This window comes from Lytechinus variegatus, chromosome 3 (assembly GCF_018143015.1).
Source record: "Lytechinus variegatus isolate NC3 chromosome 3, Lvar_3.0, whole genome shotgun sequence".
In the NCBI taxonomy this organism is placed as follows: domain Eukaryota; kingdom Metazoa; phylum Echinodermata; class Echinoidea; order Temnopleuroida; family Toxopneustidae; genus Lytechinus; species Lytechinus variegatus.
In genome coordinates this window covers 31,536,014-31,557,876 of record NC_054742.1, presented here as the reverse complement: position 1 = coordinate 31,557,876, position 21,863 = coordinate 31,536,014, and the positions used below count along the sequence as shown (strand labels likewise).

Here is a 21,863-nt window from a genome sequence, read left to right as displayed (position 1 = left end):
AATAATCTCTAATCGCTAAGATTCACTGATGAAGAAAAAAGGAAACAAGTGGAAAGCAATTTAATCTTAAATTACGCTATTTCTTTCTTTCCCCTTTTCTACATACGTATATGTATAACTACACACACATGTATATATATATATATATATATATATATATATATCATGGATAATAAAATAATAACTTATACTATGAATAATATGAAATAAGTAATGATGATGGAGATGGAGGTGCTTTATTTGATGGAAGCGTGGAATAATTGATTAGTCCTGTATGAAGTTTGTATGAACATGTGCGGAAATCCCCCGGGGGGGGGGGGGTACGTGTCCCCCGGCCCTACTCAACATAGTAGGGGGGCGGGAACACAATATCAAATGTCCCCCCTAGTTTGTGGTCTTCTATGATGGTAAGAAAATACATCATTCAAAAACGAAATAAAACATGCATTTTAAGACCAGATGACCTTACTTTTGGGATGATAACCACTTTTTTTTGAGAGGGGGGGGGCTTGTCAATTTATTTTCGTCGAAATGATCTTAAATTTGGGATGATAACCCTTTTTTGCTTCAATTTTCCAGCCTCTTAAAGTTGGAAGAGATTTCCGCCCCTGTGTATGAATCCCTGTATGACAGAGGCGTCGATCCTGGGGGGGGGGGGGCGATCGCCCCACCAATGAAAATATCGGGGGGGGGGGGCAAACATCATCCCCCCAATAATTCCGAATGTGCAAAAATAAAATAAGATTGTAATGTTCAGCAAGTGAGATTGAGATACACAAAACGTTCTTTATTTCCAATCGTGCTCAAATTATGTCATCTTTTCAGATTGGAATATAAAAATTTTCAGCTTGCGCTTCGCGCTCGCATCATTTCTGTAGAAAAAACCATACTTTTCATGATTAAATAGGGTAATAGAATGTCCCGTTTTCAGTTCTAAACCTCAAAAGAACTCCCACTTCGATTTGCAATAATCTTTTGTTGGATATATATCTCGTTTTTTATCAATAACGTCCATTAAACTGTCATTTTTTTCAGATCAAAATGTCAAAATTTTCAGCTCGCGCTTCGCCCTCGCATCTATTATTCTTTTAAATACCAATCTTAATCATTGGTACCATTATATCTGTTTTGTGAAATATGTATCTTCCTCATGAGTTACTACAAACAGTCCTTAACAGGTACGCTTTTCCTGTTTTAAGGTCAGTATACTAAAAAATTTCGGCTCGCGCTTCACGCTCGCATTAATTTGTAAATATATATATTTATATGTATATATATATATATATACATATAAAATATATATATATATATATATATACACAACAAAAAAAGTAAGTCCCCCCTAAATCAAACTGCTGTAACTTTTGAACGGAATTATTTTGAGATATGATATTTCATGGGTGGTTTTATACACTCATTAAGCAACTCCTGGGGAAAAATGAGATTGATCGGTTGAGTCATGCATGAGTAATTAAAGATTGAATTAAAAAAAAAGTCACAAGAGTCGTTTTTCAGATTGTGCAAATACAAAGTTAGGCAAAAAATTTTTTTGGGTGAACTTTATAGTGTTATACTGTTTTACTATCCATCATTTAACCATTTCAGACCAAATTTTGATATCGTATGTTCATGATTGAGTGAGCACGATGTATTGCAGGGGCCGCGGAAGCGGGGAGTGGGGGTGCTTCAGCCCCCCACTTTCTTCCATAAGCAAGTACAAAAATGTAATACGATTGTGATTTTTGGCATGGTCAGCCCCCCCCACTTTGAAAACTGCTCTGCGGCCCCTGTATTGTGACGTGTCATCATAGGGTTTTGGGGGTATTATCTTTTACAACTTGTTAGATCATGTTAAAATTTGAAAATGTTGATGGCTCCCCCGATTATAGGCCCCTCCCCATTTAAAATTCTGGATCCACCACTGACCTGTCCATACATTCATCTGATCCTGAGAAATTGTTAGGAAAAGATTACATTTATGCAGTTTATAGAGTATTCATTCCTAAATTTTCGAACGTGCTCGCTCAACCATGAAATGGCTAAAGTTCGGAAAGTGTTTGGTGATAGAAATGATGGATGATAAAAACAACAGCAATTAAAGACACCTTTCAAACCAAATTTGCCCCCAATATTCACTTTATTACCCTTTAAAATGAGTCTGTGACATTGAAAATACCAATTTTCCCACTTTGATGCGTGCTCACTCATCCATAAACAAACAAATCGATTTCATTTTTGCACAGAATTCTGCCCATAGGTTGATAAACATTACTGCCAAACGACATTGCTAAAGACAGTCTTGAAAAAAAGTTCCACCATATTGAATAAAGGGTTTACGTATGCTTAAACATATGCACCCATAATGTACACAAGTCTATGAGAGAGGAAGTCAAAATTTTAACAAATATGAAATGAGGGTTTGTTTCATGGACGGTTTTTGTTACTTCTGCCAACAGTTATTTAATGAAACTTCGCACATGGCTTCAGAGTAACACTATCCAAAATGTGCGCACACCAAAATAACCATTCGATTCGGTACAGAGTGGGGCCAAGGCCTTGAACTTTCTTCTCATTTGCATAATTTTCGAATATTGTGTGCTCACTGATGCATTAAACATAGGGATTTTCATAAAAATCAAATCAAATGACATGTGCAAGGAGTTGTGTGACAGATATCCATAGTTACAAATTGCAGTTTTTCCAATAACGTAAAAAAGAGCTAATCACATTCCACATGTTCATTCAAGCGTAAATGTTTAATTTGACACCTTTGAATCATTGAAACATGTTAATTGGTCATGAACATAACAAAAAAGTTGAGAAAAGATCATTTTCAGTTAGAAAAATGATACAATAATTGCCTACGATATTTGAAAATCGCATTTTTTGTTTCCAATAAATGTTCATTGAACCGTGAAACGGTGAATATTGTTGGAGATAGTCTTCCCCAAAATAAGTGTCATCATATTCTAGCATTTTTTATTGAAAGACATGTGTAAAAATCCATTTATAGAAAATTTGGACTTGAGTTTATTCAACCGTGAAATTTAACTTAAAAAGTTGTATCGTCTTTTAGAAAGTACCATTTCCAAGCCTTCTGACTAGTTTTCATGATGAGAATGTGGAATTAGTTCCAATCCAATGGAATCAAAGTCGTGATATTTTGCTTGTGACTTTTGAAAAGTTACATTTTTGCCTTCTGACGGTGCTCACTGAAGCATGACGTAAGATACATCCACAACATTTACTCATAGGGTAGCTTATAAAATTACCTACACGCTCATGTAAAAATATATCAAAAACTCGCATTGGTTCGGAAATTATTGATGTTTGTTTAGGGGGGGACTTACTTTTTTTGTTGTGTATATATATATATATATATATATGATTTTGCCCCCCAATCTGAAAAATGGATCGACGCCCCTGCTGTATGAATGCCATTTTCCAACTCAACAAGCCATTCATTTGTGTTCTAACACACATCCCGACACACATGTGCCCATACCCCACCTCTTTTAAATAAATTCAACATGATTCAACTCACCGGGAACCGTCATACTAGTACATCATGAATTGAGTTGATTTTCTCCAGCCTTGGCCTTCGGCTTCGAGACATCGACAAGATGTTGGCGCTGTTTATCATACTAAATGATTGTTTACATCCGATCCGATTCATCTCTCGTCTGCTCGTAGTCGTAGTGTTACTAATTGTTGCCGTTTCGAAATTTAGTCTCTTTAATTGTTCAAAATGAAGAAGATTGGGGAATTCTTCGACAAAAAGAAAACTGATATGAAATTCAAGAGAGCTGGTCGTGGAGTGAAATTGAACGAAAGTACGCCACAGCCCAGGTATTTGCGAATATTTAATCGAAGTCTTTACTTTAGAACTAGACTCGAACTTTGCATGACCATGTCCATGATGACACGGTTTGCCATTCATGGGACTGCACAATATTTCCATGCCATTCACTGCCTGCAGTGGTTGCCCTTTGCTTTTATGATATGCCTATGGCTATGCCTGCCATGCCCATGACGTTTATCAGAATAGTACGTTTAAAAATGAATTTCTAAAATTCCATAACAAGATTCAGTTGAATTGTTTTCCACAGACGGTGGCAAGATTTCCATATGTCTACGGCCTAGGCTCCACTAAAAAAAAATTGAAAAGAAATATGGAGATTGTTTATCAAGAAGGAATAGTTGGATAGATACCAAAATATCACGGAGTTTATTCCGTCAAAAATTTGAGTGTGTGTAATTCCCAATTGCATCAGTTTATTTAGTCAGAAAAATAAATACCCAATACTCTTGGAGAGTAGACTAGTCGTAATATTGAGAAAGAGCATGAAGATAGAAGGGGGTTTTGGAGAAGTATTTTTAAAATTGGTGGAGGGGACATAAGGAAGTCTTTCCCTTACAGTTTATTAAGAGAATTTAAGGAGGCTATCCTCAGGCCATGAACAGAAGAGGCACACCGCGCTCGGCAAATTAGAGATTATGGGAGACAATCTCCATATGTTATTATTGCCTTTGGAGACTTGCTTTGCAAAAGAAACAACACCAACAAAGTGTAATTTTTTTTCCACCTAAAATTTTGTCTCGCTAAGGTCAGAGGCCCATTTGTTTTGTGTGTGGATGACAACAAAAATCCTTATCAAAACAAAAGTAGGCAGTGAAAAAGGGAAATTTTCCATGAGAAACACTCACATATCACCCCCATCTTATATTCGCTGCACTGGCTCCCTATAAAAAAACGGATTATCTTTAAGATTTTGTTACTTGCCTTTCATAGTATTCGTGGATCAGCACCACAATACAGTCTTTCATTTACCAATCACTACAGACCAGGCAGATCCTTGCGCTCATCCACCTCTGGCTTACTTCTCATTCCGAAAGTTTCAAAAACTTGGGGGGAAAGATCATTTGCTTTTGCATGCCCCACTTTGTGGAATAGCCTTCCTGAAGACATAAAAAAATGTACCTCTGTCGAAACTTTCAAAAGTCTTCTAAAAACTTTGCTATTTAACTCTTAGCTCTTTATGCGCCTTGAGCACTCTACAGAGTGGATTTGGCGCTTTACAAGTCTCATTATTATTATTATTATTATTTTATATTTGACCAGATATGCTTTATTTTTTTCCCTTTTTTTTCCATCCAGTACATCTGGTCAGTCTAAACCTGTAGCCCCAAGGATGCAGCCTACTACTAGTTCTCAGATGGCAGGCCAGGCAGCACTGAGTAGACTGACTCCAGGTCCTGGTTCAGCAAGACCAGGATCAGCAGCTTCAGCATCAATCAAAGCACAGGGTAAACATCTAGTCATGTATTGTATTACCGGACACTATCATGATTCCGGACTCGCATATTACTGCTTACGAAACAACTTTATACCGTGAGACTTCCCCAGTTCATTTTCACAGAGCAATCCATGGAACAAGATTTCCAAAACAAGTAAAAAAAAACACTTTCCTTATTTATCTCTAAAATGACGCTTAAGGGTTTTTCCCATCCTGTACCAATTTTGCACAAACTATTTTAATCCATACATATCATATAAAAAGGACTGATGGTACTTACCTTTTTTATCGCGAATATTGGCCGATAGCAATCGCAGTGGTCAAGATTGACCACCACTTCTGACCGCAATAGCATTTCTTCTGTGTGCGGCCACCCTGTCTCCGGTGCACAGTCCGATGTACAATTCCTATGGGACTCCCGCAAGCTCCGTGAGGCAGCTGCAATTCACCTCATGTGAACAAACGCATGTGAAAATAGTGAGTGTACACGCAACAGCCGCACTTAGGGCACTACATTTTGATGTGTTGTTGTATTTTTCATGTTTTTTAATATTTTTTCAATCATAGCATTGACTTCCGGAAAAAAATGGCAGCCGACATCGGCTCGCGAAAGTGCTAGTTTTTACAGAGGACATGTTTTCAAAATCCATGAACATCGGGAAAACCGCGAAAAATCCACTTTTTTAGACCCCTTGTTTCTTAACTACGATGTTAAGAAGTGCCGATGGTGATATTTTTGACGCGAGATATGGTGATTTAGGTAAGAAAATTTCACTTTTTATTCGAGATTTTGCCCCATGTCGCTGGATGATTTTGTAGTGTATAGAGAGCATAGAGATATATACTAATAACCCTTGAGGGCGTACTTCGTCAAATCGCTGTGATTACGCGGAGACCGGCCGCCATTACTCGATAGATCTTCGCAGCCTGCCATGCGCGTGCAGTATGGTGAGACCACCACATATCGACCACCTCTTTTGAAACTGACCATATTGCGTGCATTAAAATTATTGCGTATTGCAAACGATACGCACGATAGAGTAGGCGCAGTGTCCATAGGAACGGTAAGAATTTACGAGAGAAAAAGAAGGGGAAATAGGTAAAAATTCAGTAGAATTTATCAAAATTGTTTTGATTAGACCCGAACCCCACCGAAAAACAGTTCATACCAAGAAATCCGATAGGAAACGGCTTTAGAACAAATATCCGTCGTCAATCGTCGAATCATGTGCCGGAGCTCGCCGTGGAAGTAGTGAGACGATCATTTAGCATGTTGATATCATAGAACTGATTTGGAAGAGTTGAAATATTTCACCAATGCGACAAGAATCAGCGGTAAACTTAGTGTATTGCGGGTGATCGGTTTCAAAAGACTGGTGCAAATGAGCAAATGTAAAATCGTTGCATTCGTTGCTCGCCGATATATACGCAAGTAGAATCAGAGTCGTCTAACGAAATGTGGGAATCTGATCTGCTCAATTTTCTGCTTAAATGAGATGAAATCAACGTAAAAGTGATAAATATTTTCGCAGACACGATGCTTAGAAAATTAGGTGGTCGATAAGGGGTAGTTCCAACCATACCTATTGGGCATGTAGAGTGATAGCACAGAAACGGAACAAAATGATGTCATATGAGCACGAAAGCATATGAAAAAGTTGAATAGTATTGAATGTACTGAATTAAAGTTTAAATTTTTTAAATAAATCTAACAAAACTGAGAACAAAATGCCTGTTTGATCTGTCTTCGGCCTTCGATACTGTAGATCACAAGATACTTCTCAATACTCTTGCAAGTTTAGGTATCCAGGACCAGGCTCTTGAATGGTTTAGATCTTACCTATCGTACCATTCACAGTCTGTCGTTCTTGACGGTTTCTCATCCTCCGCTCAGTCATTAGGTTGTGGAGTACCTCAGGGCTCTGTAGGCGGCCGACCTTATTTTCAATTTACCTACTCGGTCTTCGCTATATTTTTCAAAATCACCCTGTTCATTACCATATTTATGCCGATGATATTCAGGTTTTTGTCTCTTCCACCGGACCAAATTCAAGCTTCCCAAGCTTTGCGCATTTTGGAAAATTGCATTTCTGCCATTGACACCTGGATGAAATAAAATTCACTGCAACTAAACCACAGTAAATGTGAGTTCATGCTATTTGGCTCCAAATCTCAATTAAGTAAACTTAACATAGACTCCAATTTCATTGCTGATAATCCTGTTCCTCTCTCTGATTCATGACGCAATCTTGGTGTCATTTTTGATTCCCAAATGTCAATATCAAATCAGGTCACAAGTATTTGTAAATCTGTCTGCTATCAATTGCGCAACACTGGTTTCATTCAAAAATATTTAACTCGTTCTGCAACAGAGAAACTTGTGCACTCACTCATTTCCTCACATCTTGATTTCAGTAATAGTCTTCTCTTTATTAATATACCTAACTCCAAAATTACCCGACTTCAAAAACTTCAGAATTCAGCAGCTCGCATTGTTTCTCTGTCAAATAAACACGATCACATCACTCCTGTTCTTAAAGACCTCCATTGGTTGCCCATAAAGGATCGCATAGTTTTCAAAATTCTACTTTTGGTTCATCATATCATCAATGGATCCGCACCCGATTACAAGTCTCTTATACACCACTATCAACCTGCATGCACACTGCGATCATCCCAATCTAGTCTCTTGCATATCCCACTATCTAAAAAATCCTGGGGCAATCGAGCCTTTGCTCATGCCGGACCAGCCCTGTGGAATTCACTACCACTGGAGCTGAAGAACTCAAACTCTGCAACATCCTTTAAGGGCAACCTAAAATTGCTTTTGTTCACCAGCAGGTACTAGGTTTGAAGACAGTCATTTTTCCTCATTTTTAAAATTGCCCTTTTTTGTACTTCTCTTAGTTCTCTTTACTTTTATATGTCTTACTCCCTTCAAAGCGCCTTGAGCATTTAATCAAAATGGAAAAGACGCTATATAAATCATATGTATTATTATTATTATCATTATTATATAGGAATATCAATAGCGCATTATATACAGGTCAATGATACATCCCCAATTGTTTTTGCTTTGGTCATAACATTTCGATACATTAATATGACTTATTATTTTCTAATGATTTGGAAGGGATGAATAATAAAAAAAATAACATGTAGGCCTAGGCATATTGTTCTAGGTCCTTCAAATTTAACATGGTTTGATATATGATCTGGTGTTCAAGTTGCCTTCAGAAATTTAGTCAAAAAAGTTGTCTTGGCCAGTCAAATATATTGCTGTACACACGCGTGACCAAAAATACGCGTTTAAAGGGGTGATTTTTCAGTTTTGGACGCGGTCCGCGTGTGAACTCGTTAAAGGTATCAAAAACAACAATTTTCAAGAAAAAGGTTGGTTTTGAAAGACTGGTCAATGGTCAATCGTGGGGTCAAATGTATTTAGGGTATGTTTTAACTAAAGAGAATGGAAATAAAAGCAGAAATTTGGAACAATAAAAAGTTGTTCTAGAATTGTTTTAATCAATAAAATTACAATAGTGCATATAGTAATCAAATATCAAAACACTAACTTATACAAAATAGTGTACATTAGAAAAAAAACTATAATAAATATGTTTCATACAAATTGAGGCAAGTTATAGTACATGTATGCCATTTATGCTCAATTTTATACTGTTTTTGTTTTATGAGATAAGAATGTTCATCTGTAAAATATATTGTATTCGATTTATATTACTTTGTATTATGTTTGAATGGAAATGAAATGAAGAATTGAATTGAAATTTAAAATTATTTCCAATATATACAAATTGGTCATGAGAACATGCACTGTTAAAAAAATGTGATTTTACAGAAAAAAGAAGATTTTGCAGAAAGCAATAACAGAATCATTCTGTAAATTCATGAAACAGGATTTTTTTTTTTTGCAATTTAACAGAACAGGTCTGTTTAAAAAGGGGAAAATCCAGTGTTTTATTGAAGGAAATGTGTAAGATTCCATACACCAAATACCAATTTCCTGTAAGATTGCGCAATCTGGTAAGATTATAGGTGTTCTCGAGACTGCTGCAGGAACTTCTTTTATTTTAAGGATAAATTTTCTAACAGTGTGGAATCAAAGGACGTGGATGAAGGGAATGTGCTAAAGGACGAGGCAGTTAAAGCCAAAGGTAGGGAAATCCAGAGAAGATGGGCCGATTCACTGTCTTTTGAATTAATTGTAAAAATTACTATTAATGTTTTATTCTTTTCTATTTATTTATGTGATATCATCAGTATTGTTATCTATTATTATCTATAAGAGGTCTATCATATGGACAGGTAAATGCAAATTATAATAGGAGAATTTCATCCTGAGAAGTCAGGTAAAAATACCAAAGTAATAGCATAATCCCCATGTAATCACACTAATAGTTTATTGAGAAGCAATTTGTCATTCATATTTTCGATTGAAATGAGGTTGGATTTTTTTCTTGAAGATAAGAAAGCTGGAGACAGCATCCCTTTTTCTCAGCGTTACAACGTATGCTATGTGTACATCCGGGTACTTTTGCAAATCGAGACCTATTGAGCAATGGCCGACCATGCTCCGCGCAATCACAAACGTTAAGTACGTGCACCTATTGCGAGTCCGCACTCTAGCAAACTACATGTAGTAATACATCTCTATGTGTGGGAGTGAGTTAGTGAATGTGTACTTTTCATGTTCAGAGTGTGTTGGTAAATTCAGTGGAATATTCCTTAGTTGGCTGAACGGCCACACACCAACCCCCCGGCCGTGCACAGATGCAGTTACTCTCATGCTTAAAAAATCATATAGCATAGTTTTGCATTAACAATTGATATATTTTCTGACGGGAATTTGGGCCTAATTTGCCAAATTTCAATCTCGTCTGTGCCTTCGATCGAATGTTGACGTGTGATGTATTGTGGGTGATCGTTGACGGCTAGACTCCAGGTATACTGTGCGTGTTGTTTATCGTGAGTGTAGCCGTCGACGATCGACGATCGACGGCGCATGGATAGAACTTGATAGGCATCATGATATGAACGAGCATAATATTGGAAAGCTAATGAGAAAATATAGAATTTGTTAGATCTAGAAAACGCAAATTTATTACCAACATCTGCTCAGATTCGATATGAAAAAAAGCAATCAAACTTAGAGTTTACGCATGATGTGATATATAAAGAAATTATCACACAAATTCTTTCTTACATCATTATTAGACAAGAATATCGTCTCCCTTGTGTCACGCGTCCGGAATCATGATGTAATTTGTCACACACGAAAATAATTATTTTTTCGTGGAGGGGTTTGCGGCAAGTGCGATGCAAATAAAATGGTTGGTAAATATCAAATAATTTACCATATTCATAATTATCATGATATTTGGAATAGCAAGTGTGAATTTGTCTTGATTGTATTTCCTCTAATTGTCATTTTTAAAACACTGAAATAAAGGTGTCTTGCAATAGGATACACTACCATATGTTGTCAATCAGGTGGTGTAATGGTCATGAATTCTCTGCTTGTGCACCTTAATTAAAGATCAAGTCTAGCCCAAGAACAGGTTAATTGAATAAATAGATTTCATAAAAATCAAATGGAAAATGAAAAAAACTTGCTTATTTTGACAAAGTCTAGATGTCACATGCTCGCTTTTGGAAAAAAAATTCTTTTAGTAGATCAATTTAAATATTTGGATATTTTTTTGTTTCTATTACAGCTATTGCACAACTTGAGAATGAATCTGAAAGAATGAAATTATCTTCACAATATCAGGTAAATAACTATAAATAGTCATCCTGAATATTTATGATTTAAATTTGTATGAGTCACCAACAGTCCCAATTTTTAAAACTGCATTAGTGTGTATGCTGTACTGTCAAAAGCATTTATTCCCAATAAGAATCATCTGTTTATTTTTAGATGATTTGTGAAACTATGTTTTCAATTTTTGTCTCACCTGCATAGCAGAGTGAGACTATAGGCGCCGCTTTTTCGACGGGGGCGGCGGCGTCAACACCAAATCTTAACCAAGGGTTAAGCTTTTGAAATGACAGCATAACTTAGAAAGTATATGGACCTAGTTCATGAAACTTGGCCAAAGGGTTAATCAACTATTACTTAACATCCTGCCAGAGTTTGATGTCACATGACCAAGGTCAAAAGGTCATTTAGGGTCAATAAACTTAGACCATGTTGGGGGAATCAACATCAAAATCTTAACCTAAGGTTAAGTTTTTGAAATGTCATCATAATTTAGAAAATATATGGACCTAGTTCATGAAACTTGGACATAAGGTTAATCAAGTATTGAATATCCTGCATGAGTTTCACATCACATGACCAAGGTCAAAGGTCATTTAGGGTCGATGAACTTTGGCCCAATTGGGGGTATCTGTTGAATTACCATCATAATTTTGAAAGTTTATGGATCTGATTCATGAAACTTGGAAATAATAGTAATGAAGTATTACTGAACATCCTGTGCAAGTTTCAGGTCACATGATTAAGGTCAAAGGTCATTTAGGGTCAATGAACTTTGGCCATATTGAGGGTATTGTTGAATTACCATCATAACTTTGACAGCTTATTGGTCTAGTTCATAAATCTTGGACATAAGAGTAATCAAGTATCACTGAACATCCTGTGCGAATTTCAGGTCACATGAACTTTGGCCATGTTGGGGGTATATGTTGAATTACCATCATAACTTTAAAAGTTTATGGATCTGACTCATTAAACTTGGACATAATAGTAATCAAGTATCACTGAACATCCTGTGCAAGTTTCAGGTCACATGATCAAGGTCAAAGGTCATGTACGGTCAATGAACTTTGGCCATGTTGGGGGTATTTGTTGAATTACCATCATATCTCTGTAAGTGTATTGGTCTAGTTCATTAAACATGGACATAAGAGTAACCAAGTATCACTGAACATCTCATGCAAGTTTCAGGTCACATGACTAAGTCAAAGGTCATTCAAGGTCTTTGAACTTTGGCCATTTTAGAGGTAATTATTAGATTGCTGTCATAACTTTCAAAGTTTATAGATATAGACATGGGGCTCCATTTTTTGGTTCAATCTGAATTTTTTCCAAGAAAATCACATATTTCTTTCAAATTTTCTATGAGATATTTGGCACACTTAAAATCAATGACATTATTAACTGAAAGATTTTGTGAAATAAAAAAAAATTCATGCTAAATCTTAAATCAAATCGGTAGGTGCGCAGACTTTGGGACCACCATCATACTTTGTAAATCAGTTGTTTAATCTGAATGAAAAAAAATTGATTAAATATGATTAATTCCGCAATCTAATTTACTGGGTGTAAGCCGGAAATGAATTTAGACTGTTATGTACCTAATGTTTTACACTTGAATTTTGGGGCTTTTACATGTAAGTGTGACATAAAATCCCACTTGTATTCTTAGTTCGTGGGTATATTACATCCGCTGAAATGAAATGTCATCCCTGCTGTGTATGTTAAATAGCTAGATGTATTGCTAACTAATTGTTCCTTGAAGTCAGAATTAAATATTTTTGAAATTCCTCCTTGTTTTGTGTTTCACTGTCTATTGGTAACCATTGTTGGGATGTAAATTGGACTAATGGTTTATAAAACTTAGTCACCTATCTGAATTTCAAATATGAGAAACGTCGCTTTATAGTATCAAATGGCAAAACAGATGAAATTAAGTGAAATCGCACTGTGTTCAATCTTCAATGTAATGCATGCAACATAAGCAGTCAAATAATGTAAGCAGGAGTTACAAGCGACATTTTTTTATAAAAAAAAGATGAGTTGATTTGTTTTATGAGAGTTAGAAAGCAGAAAATATAGACTGCGACAGTCAGGCTGCTATTCAGGTGTAAATATATTCAATGACATTAAATCCAATGAAATCATTTGATAATTTCTATGTCCTTGTTTTGTTTAGAGTGGTGCAGCAGCAGCAAATCTAGACTACAATGACAGTCAAGCTGCTCTTCTGGTGTCAGGTGTTAATTTCAGGTGTAGGTGTTCAATGAGATTAAAGAAACCAGAATTTGAAGCCCACCTTACTGAATGTCTTCTAATGGTGAGTGTGTGTAATTAGATTTGTACAGATGGGTAACAATCAGGGGAGTGTTGCACAAAGAGACTGGGTTAAAACAACCTGGGAGCCACTCGGAGATGTGGGTATTCTTAACCAGTTGAATACTGGTCTCTTAATTATCAAAAGGGATCTCCTGATCGTTTCCCCCAATTTAGTAGGTGTTGGAGCCCAAAATGCAAGTTAAATTCCAATGTCAAGTTAAAATAAGTTCCTTATCCCATTGATACTCTGAAGACTCTAGAAAATGTTGAGTTGAATAACAGAGCATATAACTCTGAAAATTTCATCAAAATAAGATAGTTATGACATTTTCGATTTGACATTTTTCACTTCACAGTGATGTACACATTGCAATTGGCAGTATGTACAACATGAAGGAGCAGATTATTGCCACTATTGAAGACAGCACATTGTCTGTTTTTAGCATCCGAGTTTTAAAAATTTAACAGAAGGAAAAATGCTCATTCACATATACTGGATTGACCATGTTTGATTTCAGCAACTTGCTGATGACCCCCCTTCAGCTTCAGCAACCATGATATACACACTGAACAAGGATAAAGACAAGATAAGAATAGGAGTTGATACAATATGCAAGTAAGTAAATCAACCATCCCCTTATTTCCAGATAGGAAATATTTTAGTACAAACATGTAATATTTAGCATTATATGACACCTAGATAGATCCTTGTGAATTGATTGGTTGTTTGATACCGTTCATTCAGCCCATTTTCCAATGATGTCATCAACCGCGCAATTTTGGATCCATACGATTTTGTCCATTGCACTTGCGCACCGAGACTGCAGCTCATGCACCAGCAGTGCGCATATTGTAATGACGTGACAATCACTGAACAGACCGAACTCGCACTGCATGAGCATGTTTTGCATTGAAATTCATGAATTTCATTTAAAAAAAGATTATTTAGGTGTTATATAAACCAAATAATGAATGTTTTTTTCATTTGTGCAATGGACAGAATACTTCATTCAGTAAAAGATAAAGTATTCTGTTTATTGCATTCATAAACATTATTTGTATATTAAATACTGATATATATGCTTTTCAGATGTGCACTCTTTGGTGTATGACAAACAGATGACAGGATGCAATAAGTATTGAATGGAAATAGGAAAGTGCAGAGTGCAAAAAATATTCAGCTTGAAAACCTAAGAATGACTAATTCAGAGTTTAAGAGAAATTAAAAAAGAAAGAAAAGTTCATGACATTGTAGGTGTGTGCTTAATACAGGATAAAAACTCCTGATGAGTGCTACTTCAAACAACTATCATTTGGATAAGTTCCAAGGTCATATTAAAGTAAACACATGTAAATTATTATTTTTTTAGATTGAAATATTTGGATATTATTTACCTGCTAAAGATGATAGTGTTTGTATGCTCTCAGTGATGATTGCAACCACAGTGTGTCACAACACTCTATTATTGTATGTATTTCTCTTCTCATATATCAACTCCACTTCCATAATATCTAAATCCATATGATAGTATCCAAAAGTTTACTTCCTTATCCCTCGGCTCCTATTCTCTTCAATCATTGACCTTTTGAAGTGCTTTAGATAGTAATGATGACACTGAGCCTTTGTTAACACTGCTACAGATATCTAGATAATGTGTGCCTGAATCCAGGAGAAGAGAAGTATCGTAAGATAAGAGCAAACAACAAGGCCTTTCAGGAGAGAGTCTCTGGATTGGTGGGAGCAGAGGAATTCATCCAAGCTGTTGGTTTTGAGAGGAAGATACTCACTCATGAAGGTTAGTTTTAACTTTATCTATCATTTTAGTGTTGGTGGTTGAATTGTTATCAAGTGAAAAAGTAAAAAAGATTAATGAGAGTCAAGTTAAGTTTCCTATATGGTATCAAAAAGTAAATGTTTCTCCTAGAAAGTCAATAAAAATTACAATACCCAAAATTTGTATTTATGCCGTACATTATCGATCGTACCAATCACAGAGTAGTAATAGACTCTTTACAAAAATATTCCATTTTCCACATATCCAATCTCATCACATTCACTGCCCATGGTTCATTCTTCTTTTTGTTTGTAGAATCTGAGACTGATTTCTTTGTCTTGAATGAGGAGAGTGCTTCAAACATTGACAGGCTGATCTCATTCAAGGAGCTGTTGAAGTCTGGTGCTCCATACAAACCGGTCCTTGACAGAGACATGAAAGTCTACCAACCATCCCAGAGGGCAAGCCAATTTCAACTTCCAAATGAGTTCTACATGCTCACACCAGAAGAGATCAAAAAAGAACAACAACTCAGGTATGATTCATTGTTTGAACCAAGAAGTATTGTCTTTTTGACAGTCATCAACTACTTAATTTAACTATCCTCATGAAACTGATCGTTCTTTTGGGGGATCATTTGTTGAATTGGTAAACGTAAGTGCTAGGTTTCCATGAATGCTGTAATATAAGGAGCCGAGGGACTAATAGTCTGAAGTTAGTTTTTTTAAGGACACAATCTTAAGGATTAATGCCTTACCAGAGGGCATCAGCATGTTCCTTTCTTTGCTCTTTGTCTCAGGGTTTATTTTATTTTTCTAAAAATCTAATCTAAGATGTGCGTTAGACGATTTTATTTTACCTGATGACTCTATTGGTGGTAATGTTAGTGGTTGTAGTGCATGCCTCAAAAATATATATCCTTTTTGTTTCCTGTTTGTTCTATAAAACCATTTCAAGTCAAAACAAGTACAAAAATTGTGCATATACAAAAAACATCTAAATACACTATGAATTTGCAGAGCTAGCAATTAGTTGGATTTTATCCTATTTAGAAGGATATTTAAGGGGAAAGAAAGTGACACTAAATAGGATCCCCTCTCAGAATGAGATTTTTTTTTTAATTGTAAGAATTACTTTTTTTTAGAATATAGCCTATCAGGCTTGAAAATGATAAAATGATGAAAAAGAAATAAATATGGTAATAGGATTTTTTCACAATTAAGGTTGGCGGCTCTGTGAATAGCCAAAGTCAGAAGTTTAGTTTCTCTAGATTGTCAAGAGATACTGCCTAAAAATTGAATGATTTTATCATAGAGAACAGACAAAACATTTTTTTCAGGGGCTACTTTTCACAATTGATTGCCTTAATTGGCTACATTGGATATTAAAGCTTTAACAATGCAGTAAATAGGAATGTCGGGGGATTCGTTTTTATTTTCTTGGGCTCTTTGAGCATTTCAGGGGTGAAATTTGCCCTTAGCCCCCATGTAATATTTTACATGGGAAAGGAAAATGAAAAAATCTGCCATGGTTTCCATGACATTTGCTCGGGCAACAATAGCTCTGCTATAAGTTCCATACACTAATAAAATGACTAACTTCAACCCTTTCTTTTGTCACTATAACCTACCCTAAACATCATACCTGACATCAAACACTATTGCAACCATAACCCTACTCCTAGTACAAAATATAGCTCTGAGCAATTATCACAGGAGCAAATGCTGTGTCACCCTCCCATGTTCATGCATTGATTGTGTAAAATTGAGAACTGTTTTTCTCATTTCTCGATGTGCACTTTAATAGATAATATCCAATGTAAATGACTTGCTTAGTTCACATAGCTTTGATTGCTGGTGAAGTTATCTATAGACAAAATATACAAGCTTGTTGCATCTCTTGTATTTTCAGGGCAGAGGTCATTGAGCAGAGTTCAGTTCTTAGAACAAAGGCCATGAAGGAAGCCGAAGCACAGAAAGCTCTACGAAGATATCGCTACGCACTCATTAGGATTCGTTTCCCAGATGGTATATTATTACAAGGTGAGATATTCTTGTGTCTGAATAAATCTGTTGATACAAATATGTTCTTTTGTAATGCGCCTCTCCAAAATTGGACTTGATTTTTGTGTCGCCCACCAGAGGTGAAGGCGAAACTTAGGGATCCAAATGTAGTCTGTCGTCCGTCTGTCACAATGACATATAACTCCACAACTGAATGTTGCTTTTCAACCAAACTTGGATGGTAGATGGACTTGGGGGACCTGCATGTTATGCAGCAGTCAGAGGTCACATGGTAAGGTCAAAGGTCATTTTCAGGTCAACGCTAAAGTTTACATGCAAGACTCTATTATGACCCAACTCCGCAACCGTAAGTCACTTTTCAACCAAACTTTGATGGTAGATGTACTTAGGTGACCTGCATGTTATGCTGCAGTCGGAGGTCACGTGGAAAGGTCAAAGGTCATTTTTCAGGTCAACATTAAAGTTTTACCTGCAAGGCTCTTATGACAAGTGTTATACCATCCCAGTCATTTCACAATGAAGTTTCGATACAATTCTGTTGCATGCCCTCGCAAATCACGATATTTCTGGTTATTTTCAATAGTAGGCGAGACACAAAATCGCTTTTGCCTTGTTCTGGTTAGGACTTTACATGTGCTTTTGTGTGGGCATGTGCTTGTGCCCTAACCTGCCTTATTCTTATATATTGTCCCATCTATACAATGACTTACATATTACACAATTCATAAAACATATTTTTATCAAGTACATTTCATTACCATGTGAAGAATAATTGTTTTCATCCAAAAGTAGCAGCTACACTTTAATGATTCAGACCAAAAGGTACAACAACAAAATTCATTTGCCAAAAATCAATAATTGTAAATGGGACAATAGGTATGGCAAGTGAGGGTATGTATCAATATAATATTTATATAATATTGGATGGCCTTGAGGTTAATACAAGGAAATATTGGACGAGTCGAAGACGAGTCCAATATTTTGCAAAGCGAGTCCTATATTTCCTTGTATTGACCGAAAAATGGGACATCCAGTATTATGGTTATTATTCATACAGAGAATTTTAGCAAATAATTTTTAACTTACCCTCCCGCCCTGAGACTCTGACTCTGCTGTATGATGGGGGGACCTAAAGCTACGCACTTTGTTTTCAAACAATATAAACTGTCCCAATTTTAATATTTCAACAAATTATATTTCACTAATTTGTGGCAAACATTCTAAAGATCATTAACCAAGTAGAAAATATCACAAAACTCACTAATACGAAAATCCCGTCGTGTTTTTCGAACACCTCTTGATTTCGCCGCCCGATGTAGAAGGGGTCCTAAAGCTACGCACTCGATTTATCATGCAAAAAAATAGTATTTCCTGTGCCTCAATTTCTAAAATATATTCAAATTATTATAGGATAAAATGAAATTAAAGCGAATATAACTCCAAACTTCCTATCAGTTGTTGGTTTTCTCTGCATTTAGAGATTTACTGCAGCCTCTGTAGAAAAAATTTAATAGGAATTGTTCATCACTCAGTCACAGTCACAGTTAAGTTCCACACACAGAGTGCGCATTTGCCATTGAAAACTGCATGCGCGCGCGATGAGTGGTGCGTACACTTCGGGAATTCCCCTTCTAGTCGTCCAATATTTTCAATATTGTGTCACCTCTGAAAAAATATTAGGCGAGTTCAACAAACTTTTTAAGTGGGTCGAGTGCACCAACAAAATAACACTTGTATTTGGGCTCTAAAATTGTCTGTATGAATAATAATTATTGGTAGTGGGGTCCAATGGCTGGAAATGTTCTGACTTTGAATGATCATACATTCTATTGCAATGTCAGTTGCCTCATTGAGCTAATTGATGAAATATCAGTCCTATCAAAGTATACTTGATCTGGAAACGGTGGAGGCATAAAATGAGATTCTGTCTAGTTTGATTTGTATTTATCAATTTATTTGATCATTTGATTACATTTGATTTCAAATATTTTCAGGTACCTTCCATTCAAGGAATGATTATATGTATTATTTGATTTTCATTTAATTTGTCTCGTCTCAGGTACATTCTATGCAAGGGACAAACTGCAAACCCTGAAGGAGTTTGTACAGTCTCAGTTGGATAATAGCTGGCAGCCTTTCATCTTGACTGATCCTAGTAACATCAAACTCACTGATGATGACATGATGCTGGCTGAATTACATCTGGTTAGTGGATATTATTAGATCTTAAAAGTTGAATGAAAGTAGTAGCAGTAAACACTGATTTATGGGAAAGTCTGTAAAACCAAGGTTGTACAGGGATTACAAGGTTTATCATCATAGTTCTAGACCTGGTACATTTTCATTAATCTAACTTTATGAAATCTAATCTAAGCTAATCTAAGCCTTTACATCATAACAAACACAGATAAGCACATGTGGGACAGTGTATTATTATTGCCTACTGAAAGACCCAACACCTGGCTGAAATGGATGCTTAGTTTGCTCCTTTCTCAGACGTTGCATATATTCTACCGGAATCATTTATCCCATATTTTTATTCATGCAAATTCTTGGGTGGACTTTTTATTGGATTCTGCCAAAACTGGCATTTATAATAAGTACTAATGGTATGTTAACATGACCATGTATATTGTTGATCAAGCTTGTGGACTTTCAAATGAAAATCTCTGGGGAGGGAATGAGGGGGCATTTCAACTATAAATGTATGCAAATGCACACCTGATCTCCCTGTAAATGTATTTTATTCTGTCAAAATCATATTCTTTCATTGTCCTTCTTTTGTAAATTTCACTCCACTCACTTTATCTGTGATTGTGTGTAGAGGTGTTGTGGCTCAGTAGATAAGTCTGTGGACTTTGAATCACAAGGTCCATGGTTCAAATTCCACAACAGCACCAGCGTCCTTTGGCAGGGCATTTATCTGCATTTGCCACTCTCCACCCAGGTGTAGTAAATGGGTACCCAGTAGGAAGGCTGTGCTAAAGCCAGGGTAATAGTATGCAGCGCTAGGAAACATTTGTATTAAGTGTTGCATATTATTGTTTTTATTAATGTATCAGTCAGAACACTGTCAATATCTAATTTCAATTGTTTTTTCTAGGCCCCTGCAGCAGTGATTAACTTCTCCTGGGATGCTGAGGTAATGGCAGACATTGCTGCAGCCAGTCAAGGAAGCCTACAGGTTACCTACCTCAAGCCAGATGCCATGAGACAACTCCAATTACTTTAGAACAATGCAGGAGGCTGTTTCGTGAAGTTCTTACTAAAGTTATGCATGATGTTACAAATGGCGGGAATATGTTCTGTGGATAATCTTATCAATCATTTAATTCATTTGTGAGGAAAATATGATCTTTGTAGAAGAAACTCTTAGTTTACAAGAAATTTGATGCATAGTGTTAGTTTATTATATTGTTGAAATTTTATTAGTATTATAGAAATTCATTTCCTCTTTAAAACATCAGGGAAAATTTGGGGTATTTTATTGTTAAGTCATGCATAACGTTATGAAGTACCTGATGATGCAGCCTCCAGGACACTTGTGTAACTATCGCTGAATATGGAATGATGGGAAGGGAGAAAGAAAGGAAGATATGATCCCTTGCCCAATTGGCAGGTGTAATGTTTCTATGATACAAGATCTAAGACAGCTGCTAATCAGAGAGAGGCTTGAGGGAACAGACGTTTCCCACAACAGAAAATGCTTTGTGTGGTTAATGAATGGGCATCATACGGACAGCGAAGAGGACAGATCTAGCCATATCTTGAATGATCTTTGAAGGCATTTCTTGATTGAAACTAGGTGCTAGCAGGTCTTTTACAGAAAGCTGTTCTTTGAAATCAAGATCTAGAAGAAGCCCCCTGGGAGAAAGCCACAATTGATTAAAGGAAAATTTAATTTTATTGGGATAAATAAAATCCTGATAATGGTAGTCAACTAGTCAACTCACATTTCTTGTTGTCATTATTTGGTAAAATATCACACTATGAGTGTATTAGTTTTGATCTGTTCAAAACATATTCATTAATTGTTATTAACAAGTCAAGACAACTTACGTTATGTATGTAAGCTCCAGTAGAAAGCTCATGTCCTTTGTTTATTTTGTATGCTTCAGGTTTAGGTTTGTATGTATGTATGTATTTTGAAAGATGAACACAATAATGTGCAATATGTTACTTAGATGATAGTGGAATGTGTATTTAATTTTCATTTTGTAAAGTCGAGATAGAAAGCATATATTATATACATCTTTGTTATAGTATTTATATTTTTCTACAAGAAAAACAGTGTAAGTAGTGGAAACTAAAGTTATCTTGAATTATATTCTAATCATTTATTGTTTCGAACAAATTTGCCCTCGTTTTCAGTTTCATAATTAATTTTTATTCTGTTTCGATATCCCGTAACAATATAGAATATAAAGACATTTTCATAATCTATCTGTAATCCAGTTCTGTTCACATTTTGAAACAATATCTTCTATTTTAGTATTGATTATAACGTATTTATCATACAGCATTCGCGATGAGAATTGATTTTAAAAGCTTTAAAATGTAGTGCTAGGCACATTCAGGCTTATATTTAACAGTAAAGTGAGTATTATGTGTCTATAAAAAAACAAAATTCATACAAATATGAAATTGATCATTAAAAAGATTATTTCAATGT

General features: G+C 35.8%; 1 protein-coding gene across 1 annotated transcript; it reads left to right on the top strand.

The window, feature by feature from the left end:
- The first annotated feature begins 3,698 nt into the window (after positions 1–3,698).
- On the top strand, positions 3,699–21,235 carry LOC121410768 (UBX domain-containing protein 6-like). Its single transcript, XM_041603060.1, has 10 exons — positions 3,699–3,849; positions 5,159–5,307; positions 11,030–11,085; positions 13,253–13,393; positions 13,911–14,008; positions 15,034–15,188; positions 15,483–15,702; positions 17,079–17,209; positions 19,251–19,396; positions 20,295–21,235. The coding sequence occupies exons 1-10, from the start codon at positions 3,749–3,751 to the stop codon at positions 20,421–20,423; spliced, it is 1,326 nt and encodes a 441-aa protein (XP_041458994.1). The 5' UTR covers positions 3,699–3,748; the 3' UTR covers positions 20,424–21,235.
- The last annotated feature ends 628 nt before the right edge of the window (positions 21,236–21,863 follow it).